This window comes from Seriola lalandi, unplaced genomic scaffold (assembly GCF_002814215.2).
Source record: "Seriola lalandi dorsalis isolate HSWRI2012SDOR001 ecotype SW California unplaced genomic scaffold, Sedor1 jcf7180002054360, whole genome shotgun sequence".
Classification (NCBI taxonomy): Eukaryota; Metazoa; Chordata; class Actinopteri; order Carangiformes; family Carangidae; genus Seriola; species Seriola lalandi.
The window spans coordinates 296,624-320,194 of NW_019524913.1; the positions used below are offsets into that span (position 1 = coordinate 296,624).

The 23,571-nt window shown below is 39.9% G+C and overlaps 1 protein-coding gene across 1 annotated transcript; it reads right to left on the reverse strand.

The window, feature by feature from the left end:
- Positions 1-268: 268 nt before the first annotated feature.
- On the reverse strand, positions 269-18,055 carry vps41 (VPS41 subunit of HOPS complex). The gene is made up of 28 exons (XM_023408384.2): positions 17,849-18,055; positions 17,448-17,486; positions 13,165-13,272; positions 11,614-11,691; positions 9,185-9,259; positions 8,122-8,184; positions 7,916-7,981; positions 6,199-6,318; positions 5,961-6,107; positions 5,810-5,876; positions 5,461-5,558; positions 4,960-5,089; positions 4,710-4,825; positions 4,493-4,611; positions 3,920-4,001; positions 3,732-3,824; positions 3,501-3,628; positions 3,138-3,282; positions 3,004-3,045; positions 2,863-2,913; positions 2,633-2,770; positions 2,479-2,533; positions 2,259-2,399; positions 2,003-2,139; positions 1,076-1,175; positions 939-983; positions 764-843; positions 269-618 (listed from the first exon to the last, which is right to left on the reverse strand). Exons 1-28 carry the CDS (start codon positions 17,864-17,866, stop codon positions 538-540), a joined length of 2,562 nt encoding a protein of 853 aa, XP_023264152.1. The 5' UTR covers positions 17,867-18,055; the 3' UTR covers positions 269-537.
- Positions 18,056-23,571: the final 5,516 nt, after the last annotated feature.

The window sequence follows — 23,571 nt, forward strand, 5'->3', positions numbered from 1 at the left end:
TGATACCAGTCAATGGAATACAAAAGCTCAAACTGTTAAGAATAAATGAATTTTCTTTCTCCTCAGAATCAATAATAATAATAGTAAAATATAAGATATTGTTGAGGATGGTCTTCTTAAAAGTTTCCCAGCCTTGTGATGAATGAAATAACTGTTTGCACATTACAATACACGTGTAAATAAATTCTCCTCACACATCTTGACTTCACAGTATTGACTTAAACTGAGTTATGGGGAGGACATAAATAATTACCAGACACAAACCAGGCAGTTTTTATTTTATTTTATTTCTCAGACGTTGCAAACTTTTCATCACCAAATCACATTAGTGGCAAGCAGAACAAGTGCAGCACTTTACAGTTGTTGGATTTAAATATACAGAGAAAATCCGATATAAATGTTTTGCATTTTTGCAAGTGTACAGTTCAGCGACTGAGGGAAAGTGATATTTATTGATCAATGCACTGACAGTAAAGGGAGAGCAACAGGGGGAAGATAAAAGCATCAATAATAACATTGTGAGCGCATAAATCCTCGTTACTTTTTCATCTCAAGTATTCCACTTCCTGGCCCTCGCCTCTTCGCACTGCAGATGTTACAGAACTGGACCCCATGAATCTGAAACGGGGAGAAGAAAACGCAATGTTTGATCCTCCTGGATGAAATAGAATAGTGCCTGAGGAAACGTGTGATGGGTGGATATGATTCATGTAGAAACAAAATGAAACAGCACGAGTGACACAGACTACACGCAGTTACTCACTGTTCCTGGAGATGGTAAACATTCTTTGTGAAACATGTGTCTGCAGTGAAAGACCACCACTCCGAAGGGTTTGGCCATGTCTTAAACACAGGTGTGAAGCATAAATAAGAAACAAATAGCTTTTAAATGCAGCACGACAATAAAATACTTGCACACAGCGACATTAAGGACCTACCTGATGGTAATATTGTGGCATGACATGACTCACAAATGTTCTCCTCTGAAAAGAAAACCAACAACAACAACAGTTTTAAAAAGTTCAGGGATTTAATGTCCACTGCTACTGCATGAACGCCAGAAAAGTGCACCCACCATCGACCCTGACTCCTCTCATCTGTGTACGGTGCATCTTTTGCAGCAGGGAGAGAGAGTCGGCCACCAGGATCTTCTTACATCCTTCCCTCAAGAGAATCTTGGAAACGAGGAAACAAAAGCTGGTCAATAAACAAATCAACACAGTTTGACACTAGTTTCTAAATTTTCTCTCTGCTCATCTTCAATCTGAGTTTAAGATGCGACCATAACGAGCAGGAGTTAGTGACGTAACTAGTTTGGAAGTCACTCGCGGCCCAGTTTGCAAAGTGTGATGTGGAAACTTGAAACTTTGGGGACAAACAGACTGAGAACGTCGACGTTTCAGTGAACACAACTTTTGAAATGAAGAATATTTACATATTCATAGTCTGAACTTTTCAATCAGGGAGAAGGAGTAGAGTTACTAACCGTTAAATTTTTTTTAACAAAGTCATTGAACTTTTTTATGGAAAAAACCCATCTCAGACACAAATCATTATTCCAAGCAGAGTATTTTTATATGTCTTAAAACGTCTGTGAGGGCTTTAATATTTCTCCTCTAAAATCACCCTAATCATAGCTGAAGTGATAAATTCTTCTTCTAAATGGAGCTACTGAGGTTATAAGATTTTTTAAAACTCAGTGCTTATCATAAAACTAAAGTGATGCAATGTAGCACTACTAATCTAATCTTCTAACTCTCTATTAATAAAAATTTTATTGTTGATGATACATATTATTACTTATGTGGATTTCATAGTAGTATTATGTCACCTAGGCGCTTTGTCTCTTGCATCAGTGCTGTCTTTCCATTACACACTGCTCTTTTGTTGACAGAGAAAGTATTAATGCAGCCCTCCATAGACAAATACTGATTTTATTTCTGCACCATAAAGATTGCAAGTGAAACTGAATGTGAGCTAATGGAGGGGAAACATGTCTCACCTGTAGATTGTAGTCTTGAAGGATTTTCACAAGCGAATCTCTGAGGTTTGGGATCTCCATGCCCTCCTTTATGCGATGGATGAGCAGGATGGGATCCACATGTGTACCGATGTTATTAAGGAGGCCAGTGATGAATGCTGGAGAGACAATAGCAGAGCGACGGAAACAAATTGATATTAGGAGAAAGTGAGAAAATGACGAAGGAAGAAAGTCAAACAAATGATTAGAACTGAGTCAATAGGAAACTGTATCATACGTGGTTTGTCAATGGAGTAAGAGATGAGGTCCTCCCACAGTTCTGCATCGTCCTGCTCTTTAGCGAACTCTATGGCTTTGTCCACGTCCTCCAGCTCCTCCATGATCATCTGCAGAGCTCGTCTGCAGTTCCCCATCCTGCCTGGGAGCAACATGTCAGATTAGCGTCCTTCAAAGCATCTCACATAAAGTAGGGAAACAAACATTATTGTAACACTCACTGAGCAGGAAGACGGTCTCCTCCACGAAGTTCCTCTGCTGACAAATCTCAAGAGCCTGAGATGGAGAAGGACAGAAAAGAGGAGAAAACATCATTCATTTGTTGTAGCTTCTGGAAATGTGGATTGTCCAGTAGGACGGCATGTGGGATTGTACCTTTTCAAGTGGGCAGTGTGTGCTGTCTCTCAGGAACGGTAAGAGATTCGGTCGGTCATACTCGGCATACAGGCCAATCTGCCTCTCATGGTACTTTTGGCCTTTGTGGTGGTCTCGCTTGAATAATTTATGGAGATACTGTGGAGGGAAAAAACACCTTGAAATGAGTTTTGAATTAAAGTGACAAACTTAACGTGATTGTATCTGAAGTTATCTGCATGTCGACTCACCACATGCAGAAGCTCGGGCCTGTCTGCGAGTTCTTCGACCACCCTGTCCGTCTGTTAGTGAGTGAAGGGAAAAACATTCAGCGGAATCGCGTATTTCGCAATGTTCCGGAAAAAAGATCGATGGGTGCGAGGTTCACTTACTGATATCTTGTCTTCATTGTCGAGGAGCATGTCAACAGCTTTCTAAATTCAGAAGGATTTTTAAAAACGTAAAACGTGACAATGAAAATATTCAAACTCAAGACGTCCTCATCTGTCTACGATTCGTCTTTTACCTCTTTATCAAAGTCCATGAGAAGCACGATCTTGTCCTCTATGGATGAGAACAGGTTGTGTTTGTGGATCAGCTGGTAAACGTCTTTGTGCCTCAGTCTCAGGTAGATTTCTAAGGCTCTGTCGTATCTCTGGTCGTAGGTGTACCTGCAAAAGTCCGACTAGTTACTACTATATAAATATAGATGATTTAGTGTCAATTTCTTCAACCAGCAGTTATTTTCACACCAAGTCAACCCCAGAAACCCCCTCAGCATCATTGCAAACATACAGTATATACAGCATTGCTCCAAACTGTTTTTCATTTAGTTATAATAATTAAAAACTGTCATTTTGTGTTGCTCTCAATAAATGTGTTGACTCACAGTTCAGCCAGCGTGGTGAGCAAGGTGCTGTTAGTGGGATCCCTCTTCAGGTGATCTGTGACGGCCTGAACGATGGCCATGTTGTTGTAAAGCTCTCCAGGCCATTCCCGGATCAGCGTGGCAAAACCCTTTTGTGGAGACACAGGACAGAGAGTTAAGCTGACGTTTATCAAATAATTCATTTATGCCGGATTTGTCACAAGGCGATGAGAGCAGTGGAGGACATAGTACCTCATAATCAGTTCTGAGGAATTCATGCAGGATCATCTCATAGATGGCTGGTCTGAGACGCAGATCTCCTCTGGGCAGATACTGACTGATGGCCTGAAGATGGAAGGAGGTTCAATATTGATAAGAGACGCCACATTTCATAATCAATTCATCACCATGTTGACTGTAATAAAGAGCTCTTAAATTACCTTCAGCTGTCCAATGGTTTTAAACCTGTAGACTTCATTTTCCCATAGTTCCATGTTTTTCCCAAGAACCTTTTGACACTTCCTGCATTGAAAAAAACAAAACACATGAACCAAGCAGATGACTTTTAGCGGTGGAGGTTCTTGTTGCTGTACAGTCACGTCAATTCATCAGCAATGTAAATGTTAAACATGGAGGCACAGTCAAAAAGGATTTGGTCTTTCAAAGTAAAAGTTTTCTTTTGACCTTGGAAAAAACAGCTCAAGGTTCACTCACTGCTCTAAGCTCTGGAAAAAGTTAGCAGGTGGAGTTAAGAGTTTTTTTTTGTCATACTATATAGTTTAGTCCATCAGCCTATAAATGGAAAACTTTTCCTCACTCGGATCTGTATTCGAGGAACTTAAAATCTCATGTTAACTGCTCAGCAATTTTAGAGAAAATACATTTGGACTATGTTTAAGGGTATTCCTTCTTTCTGACATTTTAAATAATGATAAGAATGAAATATTCTGATTATATATATCTCCCACAAACCTCACAACTTACAGTCCATTTGGAGAACATGCAAAGCCTACCTCGCAGCGCTGTCATAGTCTCCTTTCTCCACTAAATGATTGATGTAAGACATCCCAATTTTCTGAACGTCGTGTCTCTTAATGTTTTTGAAGCTGATCTCTGCAGCCATCAGCGCCTCCTGTCACAGTTCAACCACAGTAATAGGACACAACATTAAACATTGACATTATAGACTGTAACCTTTTTGCAACATTCATAAAATTCACCAACGCAAACCTCATATTTCTTCTTTTCAAGCAGCCAATCAATATGGTCATCCTGGTCTCGCTCCTTGGCCACAACAACGTCTTTGGGACTGATGATGTAGAAGAGCGACTCTCCCTCTGCATGCTCTGTTAATGAAAATACATTTATGCCTCCGCGTACTGCGCATTACAGCTGACATTTGACAGCCGGTGCATAATGAAATCAGAGCGCAGTAAAAGGCTGCGTGACATTTGTCTTGGGGCAGTTTTTACAGTCTCACCGAGCCGATAGTCTCTGCACTCGTTGTCCTGGAAGTTGCGCACGGTCAGCGCGTCGGAGGAGATTTCCTCACAGCTCTCGGCGAGAGGCTGGATGATGTCGAGACGAGGCCGTGCACGAAACTCCTCGTCCTGCATGCACAAACACAAACACACACACACACACACAATCAGTAAAAAGTCATATTCCACTTGTTAGGTTCATCTGTGCAGTCTAATGCAATGTAAGACAGCTGTTCTGTCCGTAAATCAACTTTTATGATTTTTGTTGTTGATCTTTGTTAAGGTTTTTGTTGATGCCGTCATAGAGGTGTTAATTGAATCACATGATTTCGCACTGAGGTCATTGCTGGTGATGGTGTTGTACGGACTAAAAGTTGTGACAAAATGCCTTTCAGTAATAACGTAGTCCAGTACAACACCACCTTTAACTGCGACCTCAGTAATAAACACATCATTGGATTTACACAATTAGAGTGTGCATGTAAAAGGAGTATCGTTACCATGTGATCAGAGTTCTCCTTCACGAAGAACAAGGTGACCAGCTGATCCGCCAGCGGCGCCAGGCCGCTGATGAAAAACTCGGTCTCAAACGCAGACGCTGATTGGAAGAGACACAGGAAGAGAAACGTTATCCATCCTGTTACAGTGGATTTAATCAATTTACAAGACAGGAGTGGTGACAAAAGCTAAAATCATAATATTCTATATATTTGTCACACATCTTCAAATGATCGGCTTTGTAGGAACTAAGAAATTGATGAATTGAATGAAACATTCTGTTTAGAGAAGTGCTCTACAAATGAAGATTATTGTTACACAGTTTCTCATAATGTGAAGTGCACTTTATACTTATTTCCACATAGCGGCTGGGCAGATCTCTCATCTCAGTAGGATTTCGCTCTTTCACGACACAAATCTGAGGAGAAATGAGAAAATGACTCTGACAAACTGCAGGAGCTGGTGCCTGCGATGACTGGTGAGTTAAAACAAAAAAACAAACCTTAATGGAAGTACCCCAGCCAACAATGAGGGTGGCGTTGTCTTTCCAACACAGGCTACATGGGTACATATCAGGCCTCAGACTGACGTTGTCCCGCAGCACATTGGTAATCCGCTGTTTGGTGCTGATGTCATAGATTTTAACTCCCTGAGAGAAACCGACAGAGACAAAACATTTTAAGATTCGGTATTGTATTTTTTATGTTCATGTTTTTAAGAGTGTGTGACAGAGCACTCACCACGTTGTTTGCCCAGGCAATGAGATTAGCTCTCCACTTGATATTAGTGATGGAGCCCTCGCCTTCATGAAGAACAGATGTCTTCCAGCGATTCAGCCAGTTTTTTTCATACAGAAGAAGCTAAAAGGAAAAGGAATCAGGACAGTATTTAACACAACACTATGCTCATCTCAAGTTAGAAGAAACTGAGGAGTGCAGTTGTTCCGTACCGCCTACAGAGGGCAGTAGATGAACAGCACATTACACAGGAACATGCAGTCAGGAGCTGCGTCTGATAAAAGGGTGAAGCAGCCCTTATAGATTTAACTTAAAACTGTGGGGAACTTTCTCGTAAATAATGAAGTAAAACCTGATTTTAATCCTTATATCCAGATCTTAATTCCACTTCAGAGCATTTCAGCACAAAGACAATAAAGATAGATCGCTCATTAGACTCCATCTGAGTGAGAACGCTTCACATTAGCGTCGCATTCAGTGGTGGAGGAATTCATTTTAAAGATTCACATGGTTGACGTCACGAATGATTTCATACATCCCTCTCATTTAAATCCTAATGGTTACGGCTTCTTTAGGATACACACCATTTATTTAGTGACTGTGGGTGGTGTAAAATACAGAAATAAGTATTTAAACATGCTATGTGTACCGTCTTCAGCTCAGTCAGACAACTGAGTGTTGTGTGAAGTCTGTTTTTTTTTATCTCATTGCAATGTGGCATTGAGGTGGCCTCAGATCTACTTAATCAATCGCAGTTTAATGTTCAGGCCTTGTGCTGTACATGGTGGAGAGGACAAAGCCTGCCATTCACATTCCCTGCATTGTTACTGTCCTTACAAAATAAACTGATACAAAGAAACCCGCCCAAAAAAAGCACATAATATTACCACGGAGGCCGAGAGAAGGTTGTATAGGCTCTTTAATTCAGCAGTTGGGCTATGTTAATAAACAGTTTGCTCTACAAAGAGATGATATGACAAAAGAACTGTGGAGACAAAATTGAATTTCCTGTGACAGGACGTGGCTCCCGTTGAGGCTTATTGATTTTCATCACAGGCACCTTGTGGAGGCCTTCACAACTTGGAACTGAGAGGAATCAGCGGCAATTGAAAGAAAATGGCAAAGTAACACTAACAATGGGGTTTCATAAAAAAGTTGTTTTTCCTCACCCCTGTTGTATAAATGTCAGTATACTTTATTTATGGATGGCTGCGCAATGATGCTACATCAGTGCAGTTTATAGTAGTGTAATTGGCATGTGGTAATACGTGGTTGGTTTCACTTCCCGAAGGCAAAAAAGACAAATCTAACGTCTAAAACAGTTTTCACCTTCCCGTAGTGACATACCTACCAGAAACAGCGTTCAGGAAAGAGATCACTGTATGCGCCCGGAAATCCTAAGACTATGTACCCTCTTGATAATGACATCTATTTGCTGTGCTTGTGAAGTATTGCCTTTCAAACACTGTTGAGCGAACAGCACTTTGTGAAAATGGGCAGCTCTCCCGAGAGCACTCCAGCAAAGAGACAGAAAAGTAAGAGCCTTTCACACCAGACAAAGGCCTGTACATCGCCTTCAGCCGAGCCAAAGTGAGAAGGTTCGCGGGATTCGGCTTCACCCGGACACAATCAGGATGAATCATTGTGGCAGGAAATACCTAGAAATGGCAAGAAACTGTACATAGGGACTGCACAGGTACGGAGTACTTCTAAAACCTACCTTGTTGCCCCCGGTGACAAACTGTTTGTAGTTCGATTTGGTGAATTGCGGGTGCAACGCTACCACCTATGAAACAATGGACAGGGGACAGATGAGACCATAAGGTTCGACTGTTTAGAAGAGTGAAATTTGAATTTTTTTTTTAATGTTATATTCAGGTAATACCGATAAATACACACTAAAACACTTCGGTTTTGGCAACTTACTTTGATGGGACAGTCAAAGTTCTCATGGAAGCCCTCTCTTGTGTAGAGGCCGAACACTTGAACCTGAAACAGAGATGAGACAGCGAAATGGCAAGCAAAGGTGAATAACTCAAAATGTCTCCTTTAATTGCTGTCTCTGCAACTATCTAAGGCCAGCGGGGAGAATTGTGGTCAGAAAAGACTTTGATTGGCTCCCTACTTCTCCACTGGGTCACCAATTAGTGGGCAACTTGATTCTTTGAACCCTGCAGGGTTTAGAAACAGGGGTCCTAATCTTCGACTTGACCACAGCAACCTCCAATGTACCATTAGAGTACACGACACCCCCTTTTCCTTTATCTGAGACCCCAAAAAGAAGAGATTTTTTTAAGTATGGGAATAATATAAAACTCTGATGCTATCTTTTTTTTTTTTAGCCGCACCAGTGATTAAGGATTAAGTTAGATTTCAAAGGATTAACAGCCAACTGAATTGGTTGAGGGCAAACAATTGCTGTAGCATTGATTTTAATTGTCTGCTCCACTTTTTGTGCGACAAGATCTTGTTTTTGCCACCAAAGTACTAGAAATGTGTGTGTGTGCGTGTGTGTATGTGGGGGGGTGATATCAGAGAGCATATCTTGACTGCGAAATCCATGAAGGATGGTGGTAATGATGAGAAGAGACAAGATAACAGCAAGGTGGAGAACATGGAGAGGGTATCCATAGACGGCTGATGGCTGACTGACAGCTCAACGGATCTGAGTGCAATCCTTTCCCCTACTCTTCAAAATTGGTACGAGCTTTTTATAAATTCGCACATCATGGAAAAAAATATGGGTTTATGTGTAGATATGGTGGAGATAAAACTCCAGGTTAATGCTCTGACAGTGAGAGAAGTGCCTTCTAAAAATTCACTACCAAATACCTCAAGTTCCACATCATTAGCATAAGGTTTAACACTGATAAGATGAGTTTTATTTGAATCTGAGGACGAATTATGGAAGATGAAAAACACTGATTGGTGATTCTTCGCTGCGGGCCCAAGGATCAGTAACCAGCGGTGATGAGCAGAGAGATCTCACCTTCCCATCCTCGGAGCAGATGCCCACATGCTCTCCACTTTCATCCAGACTGATCTGGTTGATCTTCACTGAACTCTGCGGAGACACAATATCATGGCATCTTTTTTTAGAGGCGGGCGAATATCTTTGTGACTGGCCAAATGTTGCTGGCTGACATTTTACCTCGCTAAGTGAAATGCCAGAAAAAGCAAAACAGGGAAAAAAACCCCCCAAAATTTGAGTATGTAATGGATGAATGGTCCCATATGTGTCAATGCATAGAGCATGGCATTAATACTCAGAAGGTTAAGCGTCCCTTCACTCCTGATGCTTTTATATTTTAGACATGCATGAGACTATAGGGCTCTTTAGATAAAAGGATCAACCAAATGGCATAAATTACAGGAAATGTTACTTAAAAACATCCCTGAAGGGTCGACTGTGCCTCTGTGTACACTAAAGGAGGAAAAGTTTTGCGCTTATCATATATTTACATTTCCTCCAGTGCATTAGGTTCACCTGGGTATTTTGTACGGCATATTAAATGTGCTTTTCACTGAATTCTGAATGGTTCATTATGAAACTACGTCACAAATCCATCAGCCAGAACTCAGCGGTGTCTCTTCTATTTGTTTCTTTCAGGCAACGACTGATAACTGGCAGCGAGGTCCTTAGGTGAGCACTTGAATCAATGTGCTCAGCAGGAACACTACAGTCTGCAGCACGAGCGCAGGTAAAGTAATGTAAAACTGCTCCTTTGAGCCAGCCAAATCAGCCGTGATTACTGAATCTTTTCTTTTTTCTTTTGACTTTTTTTTTTAAATTAAATTAAATTAAATGACTTTTCAGAACTCATTCCCTCCAGATCAGGTGAGCAGAAATGTATTGGCAAAGTAAAATAGAGCCACTGAATCAGATATGCAAGATCTTTTCTGGCGATACATCCAACACATACATTGCGTGTGTGAAATTTTCCTTCAGGGTTAGTTTTAGCAACTGAGGGGACAGTTTACATTCTATAGTTAAAAATGTACATGTTTTGGGGATTTTATAATCAGCCAGTATGTTTATGTTCTTTTAACCCAGCAAAAAAATTCAGACTCAGTTCCCATATTCGTATTCCTGACAGTGTCGAGAGCTTCATTTCTTGAATTAAACACTTCAATGAATAAATCAAACATGAAAAATGTTAAGAAACATTTTTCTTGCTACCCGCATGTGGTGTGTTGCTGAGACTTGACCTCAGCATTTCTGTACTCGGGCTACAGCCCAGTCTGTCTGACCTCTACAAGTTATATCTGAGACTTCTGCACCGTTTTGAGAATTTGATAACTCAAGGACTATTAATAATAATGGCCGTGGCAATCAAGGGATACAGGCCCGCTTCAGGCAAGATTGTAGAAGTTACAAGGAGAAATTTATATTGAGAAACTGGCTTAGTAAGATACAATACACTGTATTACAGCAGCTTATGTTTGAGCTGTAAGGATTGCACTGTGGAGATGGAAAACAATAATACAAGAAGGGTTATAATCCCTCTGGTAGGATAACACACAGAGAAACAATAAAAGACAACTGCAGGTAAAGAACTGCAGGATTTGTCTTTACTATTTAGGACAGAACAAAATGATTGAATGAAGGTATCTTAGCATACCATGCTAGCAGCTTTGCGACCAGCCGTGCTTTGAAATAAATGCTAATGCTACTGTAGTGGAAAAAAAAGTAAGTTACAGTTAGGTCGCCTTAACTTTAAAATATAAATATGTAGACTTCTCACATATCACTGGCACATCACAACAGCGTACTCATGAACCACGAGGCCATCTGGGAACATATCAGCAGGGACAACATTATGTTTCAAGTTGCAGCTGCTTACTGTCTTATTAAAAATGATGAGTTACATTCTTTGATATCTGAGGGGCCACACCACAGACTGTACAAGTTACCAGTGTAAAAGCACCTCAGGGTGCTCACAGCCTAATGATGCTCTCTGTCTGTGAAGTTTTCCACTACATCTACCAGGGTACCACGCTCTCAACGACAATGCTAACATGTTGATGTTGAATATATCATTGTTATTGTTGTTATATAATGTTAACCATCTTAATTGAGTGTGTTGGCAAATTAGCATCAACGAAATGTTAGCAGATGAGAATGTCAATAGTTTTGGTTATAAGCCAAACTATTGGACAAGTTCAGATTTTGACCTGATGATGGCGCTAGATAAAAAGTTCAGGGATCACCAAAGTAATTGCAATTCATCCTGTAGGGACCATGAATGTCTGTAGCAAATTTCATGACACTTCAGTCAATAGTTGTTGAGAAATTTCAGTCTGGACCAAAATGGTGGCCCAACCACAGAGCTATGATGTTAGCACGGCTAAAAAGACATGAACCACAAAGCGTGAAGAATTCTATTATTATTACCTAAAGAATATTAATGTACTCACAATTTCAAACTTCTGAGTGACATTTCCTTGGATGTCCAGCAGGTAGACCTTTCCAAAATGGGTACCTAGGGCAAGAAACTGAAAAGGGATAAATGCAATGTAAATTAAACTAGAAGACACTTGAAACCAATTCAAGATTTTGGAAAAATCTTGTGCTGATGAAGGCTGTGGAAGAGGATAAAAAAATATTTCCTGGAGCTGGAGCGACATGGGCAGAGTGGGGATTGGGTGGGCTTGGAGGCAAAACTGTGAAATTGCAGGGGGTGGAAAAGCCCTATTTATTAAAGCAGGCAGTGTGAAATGGCATTTTTTTTTTCTCAAATTAAAATGCTTAAGCATAATAAATGCACTGTACATCTGACTTCTTCCCATGCTCCCCATGCAACCCAATCACCTCCCTGCCCAGCACAGAGCTATTATTTCTACTGAGCAGCAACTGGTTTCTGTGTTTTGTGCTTCAGCAGAGGTGCGTGCAAATGTGTGTGTGCGTGCGTGTGTGTGTATGTGTGTGTGTGTGTGTGTGTGTGTGTGTGTGTGTGTGTACATGAGTCCACGGGGACAAAAAAATTATAGAAACTGGGGGCTTTTGGCATTAGATTAAGTGTGTGTTCTTCCACCCCAGCCCCTGCTCCATGCCCTCCTCCTAATCCCCCTCCCTTCTAGACCAGCATGTGGATGTGCGGCGAGCCCACCATGCTTCAGTGCAGTCTATAATGAAATGCTTATATTTACAGGCACAGCTGAGCATGTCAGACAGAGCCCCTGCAATCTCCCCAAATAAAATAACCAAAAATAAATAAATAAAGGGTTCAACCTTGTGAGGCGGAGCGACTTTTAAAGGGATTTATCAGAATGGAATTGTTCAAATGAAATTCCGATTCAGACACTTAAAATATGAGGCAACATAAGGCAATATGTGCTGCCGGTGGCTTTAAGGTTGTGGGAGTTTGCCTGGGAGGGCGGTGGGGGCTGGTGTGACCACACAGGGAGCCGGATGGCAGAAGGTACACAAGCACAGAAATCCCAGGAAGAAAGACAGTCAGATCAAATTTAGAATTTCAGCAAAAACAATGTCTCTCACTGTGGCACGGCTGCTGTTTTGAGGTTATAAAATAAAGGGGGGGGCGGGGGGCGAATCCTCAAAGTAAAAATAAATAAATGAAAATCAATAGTGGTTAATAAAACATCAGGTGAGGAGACACGACTGGGTATGACTTTTGCTCTGCTCAGGCGTGCATGTGTGCTGCCGGTGCCACGACGATTAACCATCTTGCTGAGAGTGGCCCTCTTAAAAATATCAGCATTCAACAGTGGGAATAAAAAGAGGAGAAGACAATGGCGCCTGGTGTCTCCTGATGGACCTCCCTGAGTGGAAAAGCAGGGGAAGGTGAGAAAAGAATGGCCTGCCTTTACAGATTCAACAGAGGGGACGAAAACCAACTTTGAAGAGGACATCTCTCAAATGTGTACATAAACAATGAGAAATCTCTACTTGACATGGCTGGACTTGAAACTGAAATGTCCTTGTGGGTGGTGGATTATAACCTCTACCTTGTCGTGAACGGTCATACAGCTGGCTGCATCCTTCTGGAGGATTTCGGTCACCCCATTGGAGAGCCTCTCATACTTCAGCTTGGGCTCCTCCTCGCTGTCCTCCTCCTGGTTGAGAAAGTAGACTCCTAAGATGGGCTCTCACCATATCATTTTCTTAAAAGGTATTCATTACAACAACACGGCGTCCCCCCTCACAATTGCTACAGCTCACAATGCTTTCTGAAAGCCCCTGACAAAACCCTTCATGCAGTAAACTGAAAGAGACAAAAAATGTCCATCTCAAGTCATTTAAACCCAGTGCTTTGTGATGGAGGTGACATGACTTTGTATGCTTTCAATATAACTCAACTTAAAGGGTATCCTGTGGAGTTTCTGGCCACTGGTGGCGCTACAGAGCAAAGTTTTTACATGTGCGTCCCTCTTTTGTTCGGTTTGCATGAGGGACGCACGAGGGCGCAGGCTCTGCAATTTACACTCCGGTCATCGGTTTCACACTATTCCACCGACCGGCTGTTGGTGGCGGTAATGTGCCACCAAAAGGGCAGTGAAGAAGAAGAGGGCTAGCTAGTAAACATGGATTTAAATCATTTAACATTTTAAATACAATACAAATGTTTTATGAGGAAGGAAACGCCTTCAGCACATTTAAGGATACACACAATATTTTTGGCGAGAAACAGCGAATGTTAACGACAAGAAAAACTCCACAGGGGACCTTTAACTCCATCACACTTGAAAATAAACGTATTTGTAAGGTTGGGGAAAATGGTTAAAAATCAACATCAGAACATAAGAATGTCAAGCATAGTTTTCAAAATCTATTAAATTAAAATTTATTATGATATGCAAAATCACATTAAATTGTTTAAATTGACTTGATGTTCGATGCAATGAATTGTGTTCCTCTGTTCATCAGACAAAACCCTTCACAAGTGTAAAACAAAAAAATTAGACAATGCATATCGTTGGTTTTTAACTACATTAGAAATTTGGCAAAATAATTTTGTATAACCATAATATACCACTATCATATGGAGAACAACAACAGCAGATGAACAAACATTCATCTTTATTTACTTGGACAAGATAAAACATCAATTTAGGGCTGAAACTATTATTTACATAGTTGATTAATGTTTTGATTTCTCTCTCCTGTAAAAGACTCTCAATCAGGACCTTAAAATCATCTAGTACAGTATCAGACAGGACAAAGAAAAGCAATAAATCCTCACACTTGAGAACATGTGACATTTTGGCTTGAAAAATGACTAAAATGATTAAGCAGTTATGGAAATTGTTGCCAATTAATTTTCCATTGATCACCAATAACTAATATGCAGCTAATACATTCACACTGTCACCATCACTGCAGCAAGAACAATCCTACATGTATTCTGACCTCTTCAAAGAAGATTCATATGTCTTGAATGTGTGTACCAGGAGATATATGCACAAAGACAGATTTCCATCACCTTGCGTGAAATGCAGCATAAAGTAATTTTTATTTTTTTTCATGAGACCATTCATCCCCAGTGAAATACATGAATTTGGTCTTTTCATAAAACAAACTTAAGGTATTCTACAGTGTTACACTTTCCAGCGTGAGCAAACGTTTGCGGCCAGTCACAGCCTGAATATTACTCATAATTCAGTTTATAACCAATGCTGCACAGTCTGTGGCTGCCCAGAGGGTGCATCAACTCAAAACATTGTCTGCCATTATGTGCTACTGGGTTAGAGGTGGGGGACAATAGCGTGGAAAAAATGTTATTTTCAAAAACAATCCTTTCCCACTCAACAACGCCATATCTAGGCTATTTCCTGTGTATTCTGGTTGTGAGATTTCTGATGCGAGGGCATTTGTCACGGGTTTCAAAGGCGTATCAAACAACAAAGGCAAACTTCATCCCAAGGGAGAAACTACCCATTTTCAAACTTTTGCCATCTCTTGTAAGTTGCTTCTTTGTTTTGTCAACTACTGAGCTGGCCCTTGTGTTGTAACCATCTTTGCCATATCCTTTGCCTATTGGCAGTTAAGATAAAAAGCAAGCTGAACCAAGTCTTTTATCTACATTCTGGCTTTCAAATACACACTGAACACCACACTAGTCACAAACTTACATGTAGGATGAGAAATGTATCATCCTGTCACCCATGGGTGACAGGATGGGGATGGGGGACAAATTAAAGTAAAAATCTGAATAAAAGGAGTCGACAAACAGCAGCAGATACATGATGCAGCTGGAGACTGAATTGTTTGATAAGTGTGAAAATGATGTAAAATGCATGCTATGGCTTTTTGATCTAAACCAAATTGAACACTTATGGGAAATTTTAGATAAATGTCTTAGACAGTGCCCTCCACCACCATCATCAAAGCACCAACAGAGGGAATATCTTTCAAAAGAATGGTGTTCATGATTCCAGTAGAGTTGCAGAGACTTGTAGGGTCTTCACATGAGAGCATTTGGGCTGTTTTGGACACTTGCGGTGGACCAACACATTACTGAGACACAGATGACATTTCTTCCTTTAACTTTCCACCCACCTTTATGTGCTTATTATGACCACAGTTATAAGATAAAAGCATATTTTGTGACTAAATCTATTATAACTTTCCCTTTGTTTTGTCGGCTACAGAGCTGGCCTTTGTGTTATACCCATTTTTATTGGAAATTGAGATACAATGGCTTGAACAATTCCTCATGTCCACATGTAGAATAACATTCCTCAAATACACAGGAAACATGAACTTAGGAATTCTTTAGAAAAGTACATTAAGGCTAAACAGAAGGACATGAATTGAATGAATCCACTTCTTCACCCACCTCAGCTTGTTTTTCTGGCTCAAACCCTTGAACTACATGTGCTCTCTGGTAGCACAGCTGTTATATCAAAGCAAATTTAATACGACGACACAATTTGGTTACATTCTCAGACAACCAGGGTTAAAAATGGAAACCTTCCCTCTTTAAATGAAGCTGGGATTGAGCATTTTGTAAATATTGTGAAAAATGTAATCTGACAGGGAAATTAAAATTCTCAGATTAGGATTCAAATTATTGGTCAGGTACTTCCTTCCCGACTCTCCAAAATGAATTTCTGAAGTAACTCTGCTTATTTTGTTTCAGTGCTAAAGTGAGGAAGAAGAGGTGTAATAGGTATGTTACTGTAGTATTATTATGTGTCATCTGCTGCTAGGTTTCATCCACTGTACTCCAAAGTTAAGATGAAACCCATTCCTACGTAAATGGTTCAGAGATCAGGCATCAAAACAAGACCAAGCAGAAACACTCACAACTGAGCTTATTACTGTACTATGTCATTACAAATCAGACTAGCCTGGACAAATTGCAAAGGTAGTGAAGAGCCTGCCTCCAACTTTCAAGATCCATAATTTTGACAAATTATTATGCTGCTCATTTCTTCTGTGAGTAGCAGAGTGTAGTACACAGAGGCCCTCACTGCCTTCATCTAGAAAGGCTGCTGTGAACCAGGTAACAGCAGCAGCAGTATTAGACACCAAGCAAACTACAGTATATTGGACTATTCTTAAATAACCATCTCCTTGCAGCCACTTGGAGGAGACACGCAATCCCACAATCCCCGGTGCTTGTTTCCCTGTGAGTGTTGTGTGTTCTACAATACTGAACACAGTGTGCAAAGACAAAAAACAGGATGTAGAAGCTCTTTCTATTTACAAGCCTGGAATTTTCCTCTTTTCGTTTTGCTCACTCTTAACTGTTTTCTTCGGAGAGGTATTTCATTCTATTCTCTGCTTCCTATCAAGACAAACTCCCCTTCCTGCCAGGCTGATGTGTAAAGCTATATTTTATTTAGCCTACTTGTGGTTCTCAGAAGCACCAGTGTACTGTAACATGCCGAAGCTCGGCCATAATATTGATGGATCAGGAGAGCTATCTGTAATTCATGAGTGTTTGACACCTCTCAAACTTGACAAAGATCCTTACGGGATCAAGCTGGGTTGATAAAGGCTGGCTATGTATTACAGTCCTTTCAGGAGGCAGGGAGCTTTATTTGGGTTCAAACATCACCCATGCTTGACAGAACTATTCACAGAACCATTCACACCCCCTGACATTGAGAATATGTTGCTGTTGATGCATTTTTACATTGACATACTGGTGCAACTGCATGACATTTCTGGGTGTAATTTTTTTTCCCTGGCCCCCATTGGCTTGAAATAAAGTTTTTCTCACTCTGTCTTTTTGTAAGACAAAGAAATGGTAGCACAAATTAATAATGGTTGAGTTTCTTACCTCAGACTCATCTGTGAATTCCTCACTTGATTTTCTGCCCTGAATGAAGACACATTTTGAATGAATTTCAACAATCTAACAACAGGGATTATTGACAATATAACACAGCAAAGATTACAGTTGTGGGACATTTAGAGGTTGGTGCATCTGAATTTAATTTAAATGATGAAGATAAGGCATAGTTCCATATTTCTTTAGAGAATACAGACATCCTATCGTTGTACAGCTATAATATTTTCACAAACCTCTGCCTCCCACGCTATAGAAATCATGAGACGGTTTTGATAAGAGGGTAAATCAAACAAAAAGACAGTTGACAAAATTCACAGGTCATCTTTCTTATTTATTTGATGCAGAAAACATCCACAGTTAGCCACCTAACGTTAGCATGCAGTGCTTACCTCTTCCACTTCCGCCATTGTTATATTAGATAGCGTTAAATCCCGACAGAATGGTTATAATATGTCAGTGCCTGTTTAGAAAATACATGTTAAAGCTCCGGAAATATCGCATTTAAGTTTGCTTCATGTCAAAAACATCCACAATACAATATACGATGTTTGTTGTCGAAGCTTGCTCCCTGTCATAAGTTAAATCACATGACTGAATTAAAACCGGGAGGCATTGTGGGTATTGGAGTCTGCCCGACAGAGAGACGATGCCAACTATCGAGAGGTGAGGTGTGGTGTCAATTAAGGGCAGGTGAGAGCTAAAAATGTATTTTCCACCTTTGTATTTTTATTTCCCTACAATTCTTACGCCTTAAAAGCTGGTTTTTGCTTCAGTTTAGACTTTTCTAGAGTCATTTTTTATCTCTAACGTTCGTGTTTGAGACGGTTAAGCTAGCAAGTTACACGTAACAGTTTGCCCGTTTCTTTTCTCTGGGATAAAAGTTAATGTCTTACCCTAATAAAGTCTTTAACTGCGACAAGTACAGCTAGGTATACTCTAAACTACAAATCATGTCTTTATAGAGGTTTTTTTTTTTTTATATCGACTGCAACAATTTGAACAGCTGCCAAATACAATTAATTAATGCCAGACTATCCTTCAAACTTTCCCTAGGTGGATAAAACAGTTCATGGCTGCAGTGAAGGAGGAAGTATTCAGATCCTTTAAGCTACTGTGGTGGAAAGCAGTAGAGAGTAACTAGGTTAAATACTTTTTAGTTTTTGAAATACTTTTGAGGTTCTTGATGTACTACTTCAGTATTTTTAATTTTTTGGTAGGCTACTTCTTCTACACTAAATTTCATTTAGTGATATGGTATTTTTTATGTCACCACATTACATTTATCAGCTACAGTTCCGCTGCAGTTACTGTTTACATTGTTTATTAATATTGTACATACAAAACGTGCAATAAGCTTGAATGCATGAAATACAACACATAGTTACAATTAACTACCCAGCAATATGCAACTAAAGTAGTTGAAAGCTGCTCCTCCCCAGCCAGTTACAACAGTAGCTGGTACCAGTAGTAGTACCACAATATAAAACTCAGCAAATACAACTCCTGTATTCAAGGTCCTTATAAGTATTATTAGCTTATATGCAGAACACCCTCTTTGAGAGTGTTATATATTTATACATTTTATATTATTGGATTATATTGATGCACACCAGCAGGTCAAAGTGGAGCTCACTTTGACAGTGCAACACATTTTTAAGCTGATCAGGTTCTGTATGTAAAATCTTTATAAGTGATGTGTATAGCTGTCAGAGACATGTAGTGGCTTAAAAGTAAAATATGTAAAGGAGTATAAAGTAGCATAAAATGCAACCTTTATATTAAAATTATACAGCACAGTATTTGAACAAATGTACTTATTTTCCACCACTGAATGGCTGTCACAGCCACCTGAGCGTTCCTTAATAAACAAGATACCTCTGCATTCAATGATAAAATGAAAGATTTAAAATTGGTTATTATGTCAGGGTGAGAGATCAAAACCTTAACACTAAAATCAAGTCTTTTTATTTTTTTTATTTTCAGACATTCCTGAACATTGTGGCTAAATCAATCCCTCAGATATTAGTCAACTCTCCCTGTCCTTCCTCGCTCTGCTGACAGCTGCTTGCCAGAGTCCAGATGAATGCCAAAGGTATGATTTGCCTCTTCTTTATTGAGATTGTCTCACACCCCCATCTTGCCTCATCCATCCTCAGGAGAATCCTAATGCACTGATACCAAAGGGGAATAATTTTTTTTTCTTTACAATCTACTTAGCAATGATTTATTGATTGTGGCTTCCACCCTCACAGAGAATTACCGATCCTTTTTGGGAAATCAGATTTTCACACCTTTCATGAGTGTGTATGTGGCACAGGTCTCCAGAGACAGTGTGAGGGGAAACTGACTTTGAGGAGCAGTGGTGTGTGAATCTCTGTGGTGTCACTCCTCTACTGCCAATGGTATGCCCAATGAATGGCCCTGTGATTCTCTGCTGCTCTGCCCATCTCTCTCTATAGTTTTGCATTATTTATTTGTTGATAAATAGTGTCCAAGCTTGATTTTAATATGTTTTCATTCCCTTCCAAACCTTTAAAACATATGGTTTGCTCACTCTCATATCATAAGCATGCAGGAGTCCCACTGAGGAATAAGCATTTCATAGAAAAAAAAAAGGAAAATAATAAAAACAACCCTTGCCCTCATAGGAGGAGTCAGATTAGTGTGCTGAAAGCTTTGATGCTCCAGAATGTCAGCTCCGTGGATCGATCTAGCAAAAAAACACACACACACCTGACCAATCAGAGGCTTCTATCTGTTGTGGACCTGCTGGGCACCGTGGTTTACAAGCTTCAAAGAGCTCCTTTTAATACACTGCTTTGATAGCCCTCAGCCTTCACTGACCCACCGACCATGCACTGGGGAGCATTTTAGCTTTAGTGGAGTAGAGTGAGATAACTGTTGATCATATTAATGAGTATGAAAAAACAAAAAAATCACCTCAAATCTTCACTACTTTGACCAATGTTATTTCGAGAGAGTACACAGAGGAAGTAGATAAGCTTGTAATTTTACAGATAAAATAATACAAACCTACTGCATTTTTTATGAGTTAATCAGAGAAAATATTAATAGCACTCGACATTTGAATGCCTAATGGTGTTTTCTTGAAATTGTCACTGAAGAACACGAGGATCCATTTACTATATGAGAGAGGAACAGTTTAGTTAATAACCCTAAGGGGGAGACAAATCATCATCTACCATACCACATTAGACATAAAGGTCTTGGGATATTTACCCAATACAATAGAGTAATTCAGATACAAATATGCAAAATGAGTGCTTAAACATTATTGGTTATTGTTGGCCTTTAACATTAACACTAAAATTTATAGTTCAGTATTCAGTTTTTTAGTTTTAGTTTATTTAGTTTTTTTTTAGTGAGTCTTTTTTTAGGTGGTCAAATCTTCTATTTGTGTTTATGGTAGCAATGGAAACAATTTTCTAATGGCAGATACCAGCCTTTACTATTTGTCAGTACAAATGTCCTTGTATTACTCATTAACTCATTAGGTACCAGCAGAAAAACCTAGGAGCTAATGACAGCATGAATTTATTTGTGTTTTAGGCTCTAGGTCACTTGATAATGGATTTAAAATAAAGCAGTCATAGCGTGAGTGAAGACAAGAGATGATCTGTGTCGTACTTGGAATACATTTGTTTTCTCATAAAATTATGTAACCAAAAGGAAACATGTTTTGCCAGTGATATAATGTTTTAGGGTTACATCTGTGATGAGCCCTGTCCCAGCATGCAGTTTGTACAAGGCAGCAAAACGCCCAGGACAAATTACCAGTGCATTATAGAGAAACTATATCCAAATTCCAATCTACATTCTTATTCTAAGCAGGTTTTAAATATGTAGTGTGTTTCCTGGGGAAGTGAGGAATTTAAGGTTAGTTAAAAAGACTTCAAAACAGCTTGATTTTTAAATGGACTGTTGAGCAATATTCTCTTGCAGAGCAATGCGAAAACAAAAAAACATGTTGCTTTATCTTTGAGGTTTTTTTTGGCATTTCAAAGTCACAGTTTAACAGGTTGGTGCATGTAAAATATAATTTCCTGTTAGTACAAAACAGGGAAGTACAGAGTAATTCTTTTGTATACTAACCAGGGATGTTTCTAATTTTCCTGTCAGTTAAATGGGAATTTAAATTTAGATTAGTTGACAAGTGTAAAAGTAAGAAAACAAAGTTGAGCAGAGCATATCTTCCTGTGATGAACTGCGTTATCTTTCACAGCATCACAGTATCTGTGGGTAAACAATATCATATTGTTTTGCTGAGTATGGCTAATGTTAACTGTGCTAGCGGCAGCAGCCTTCTTCCCTGTGCTGAATGTGGTTACGCATTTCTCCGGTCGAGTGATTATATGCCAGTTTATTCTGACACAGCCTACATGCAACCATACAACCATTTATTTTCTAGATCAAAATACTGCCAAACTACGCTGGGTTTACGAGATGTTATCTTGTCTCCAACCTTATTGGTTTACAATTTCCGGAGAGGGGGGCCTGCCATCTTCCGGGTTTGCAGCTCCGTCTAGTGGTGGGTGGCTGCATAACATCTCAGACACAACAGTTAACCATCATTGTACATTGATAAAATATTAATAATTAGTTTAACTGATATTTCTGGTGGCAACTAGCAAGAGTAGCAACATTAAATAGTTAAGTCAACTTATCACACACATCACTACTACTAACTGCAATGCCATGAGAATTTGTCACAGCTATACTGAATTCTCTGTTGTACCAACCTTTTGCACAATCCATGTTAAATTCTGCTATAAATACCATGGATCATTGCAAATGAGATAAAACAGTGTTATCGCAATTATGATGAATACTGATTATATTTTTCTCTGTTCATTAACCATAGGAGTCTTAAGTGTTGGAGTGGAGTGTGTCGGTCACATGCTGAAATCCCTCACCCTCACACTGGGACGGCACGGGTAAGACCACCAGCTATTAGCATGGATATCTGATGACACTCGGGACTCTTTGCTAACCACAGATTCTCTGGCCACTGGGGTTGTTTGGTGAACGGGAGGCCGGGGGGGGGGGATCAAGTGCTTTTTCTTGTTTCTGCAACCTGTTCCTGAGAGCTGTGGCCAGACTGAGCGAACTTAGAAGAAACGAGACAAACCTTCTCCCTCATGTCCGCTCCTGCCAACCCTCTTACACACACACACACACACACACACACACACATATTCACAAACTCACATTATTGCTTTAATCAGGGGTCTGAGGTCTACTTTAAAAAATGAAGCTAATCCGTTTCACAGCCACTGCTTAGAAACAGTAATCTAATTTCTTATGTTAATTTTTGAAATATCCCGTTTTATTACGGATTTTTACAATAAGATTACAGTTATCCCATTAAGTGTAATTACATTACTCCATGAGTTTAAATTAATAAACACACCCAGTTTGGTGGCATGGTTGCAAATAGGCAAAGCTAGCTGTTTTGAAATGAAGTAATTAACAGCTGCGTAAGATGGTGAGAGATGTGTTGCCCCCTTATCCTCGAGCCTCAGAGGCCAGAGGAAGATTAGAGCTCTGATCTCATTCCCAGCACTTGTTTGGAGTCTGTCAGGAAGAGAAATGCCAGCATTAGAGAGGTACCGCCACACTCCTGATATGATGAAATAAGGAGAAAAGGGGAAAGGGAAAAAGATGGAAGGATGGACAGAAAGGACCCTGCCCTTCTCTGAAGTGTCAGTAGCTTGTTTATTCTATTTTTCATCATAGCTGCTGGGGCAAAGATTCCCATTTTTCCTTTATTTTTTTCCCCACCTCCTAACAAAAACCACTGCTCTCATTTTTTATAGGTCTTGCAAACTCTCATGCCCCAGTGAAAATTACATTGTGAAACGGTAGAAATTTCAGGGCTGCCTGTGCTTTCTGCTGTCCCTCTGAGCTTTCAAACAGTCAACAGACTGTGAAGAATAAATAATAAAAAACTATTGATTATTTTGATGACTGCAAGATTCAATTAGGTATTAATTTTGCCCTCCAGTGGACCTATCAAGCAACTCAAAGGAGAGGAGGTAGGAGGTGGGGGTGGACCCAAATGCATGCAGAGTGTGGCCAGGCTCAGACAGAG

Excerpts from the sequence above, each read along its gene's own strand:
- vps41 (XM_023408384.2), bottom strand. Across the intron at positions 13,273-17,447 it reads AATTCACAGATGAGTCTGAG|GAGGAGGACAGCGAGGAGGA; the intron begins GTAAGAAACTCA and ends TTTCTCAACCAG. Across the intron at positions 3,046-3,137 it reads TCATGGACTTTGATAAAGAG|AAAGCTGTTGACATGCTCCT; the intron begins GTAAAAGACGAA and ends TTCTGAATTTAG.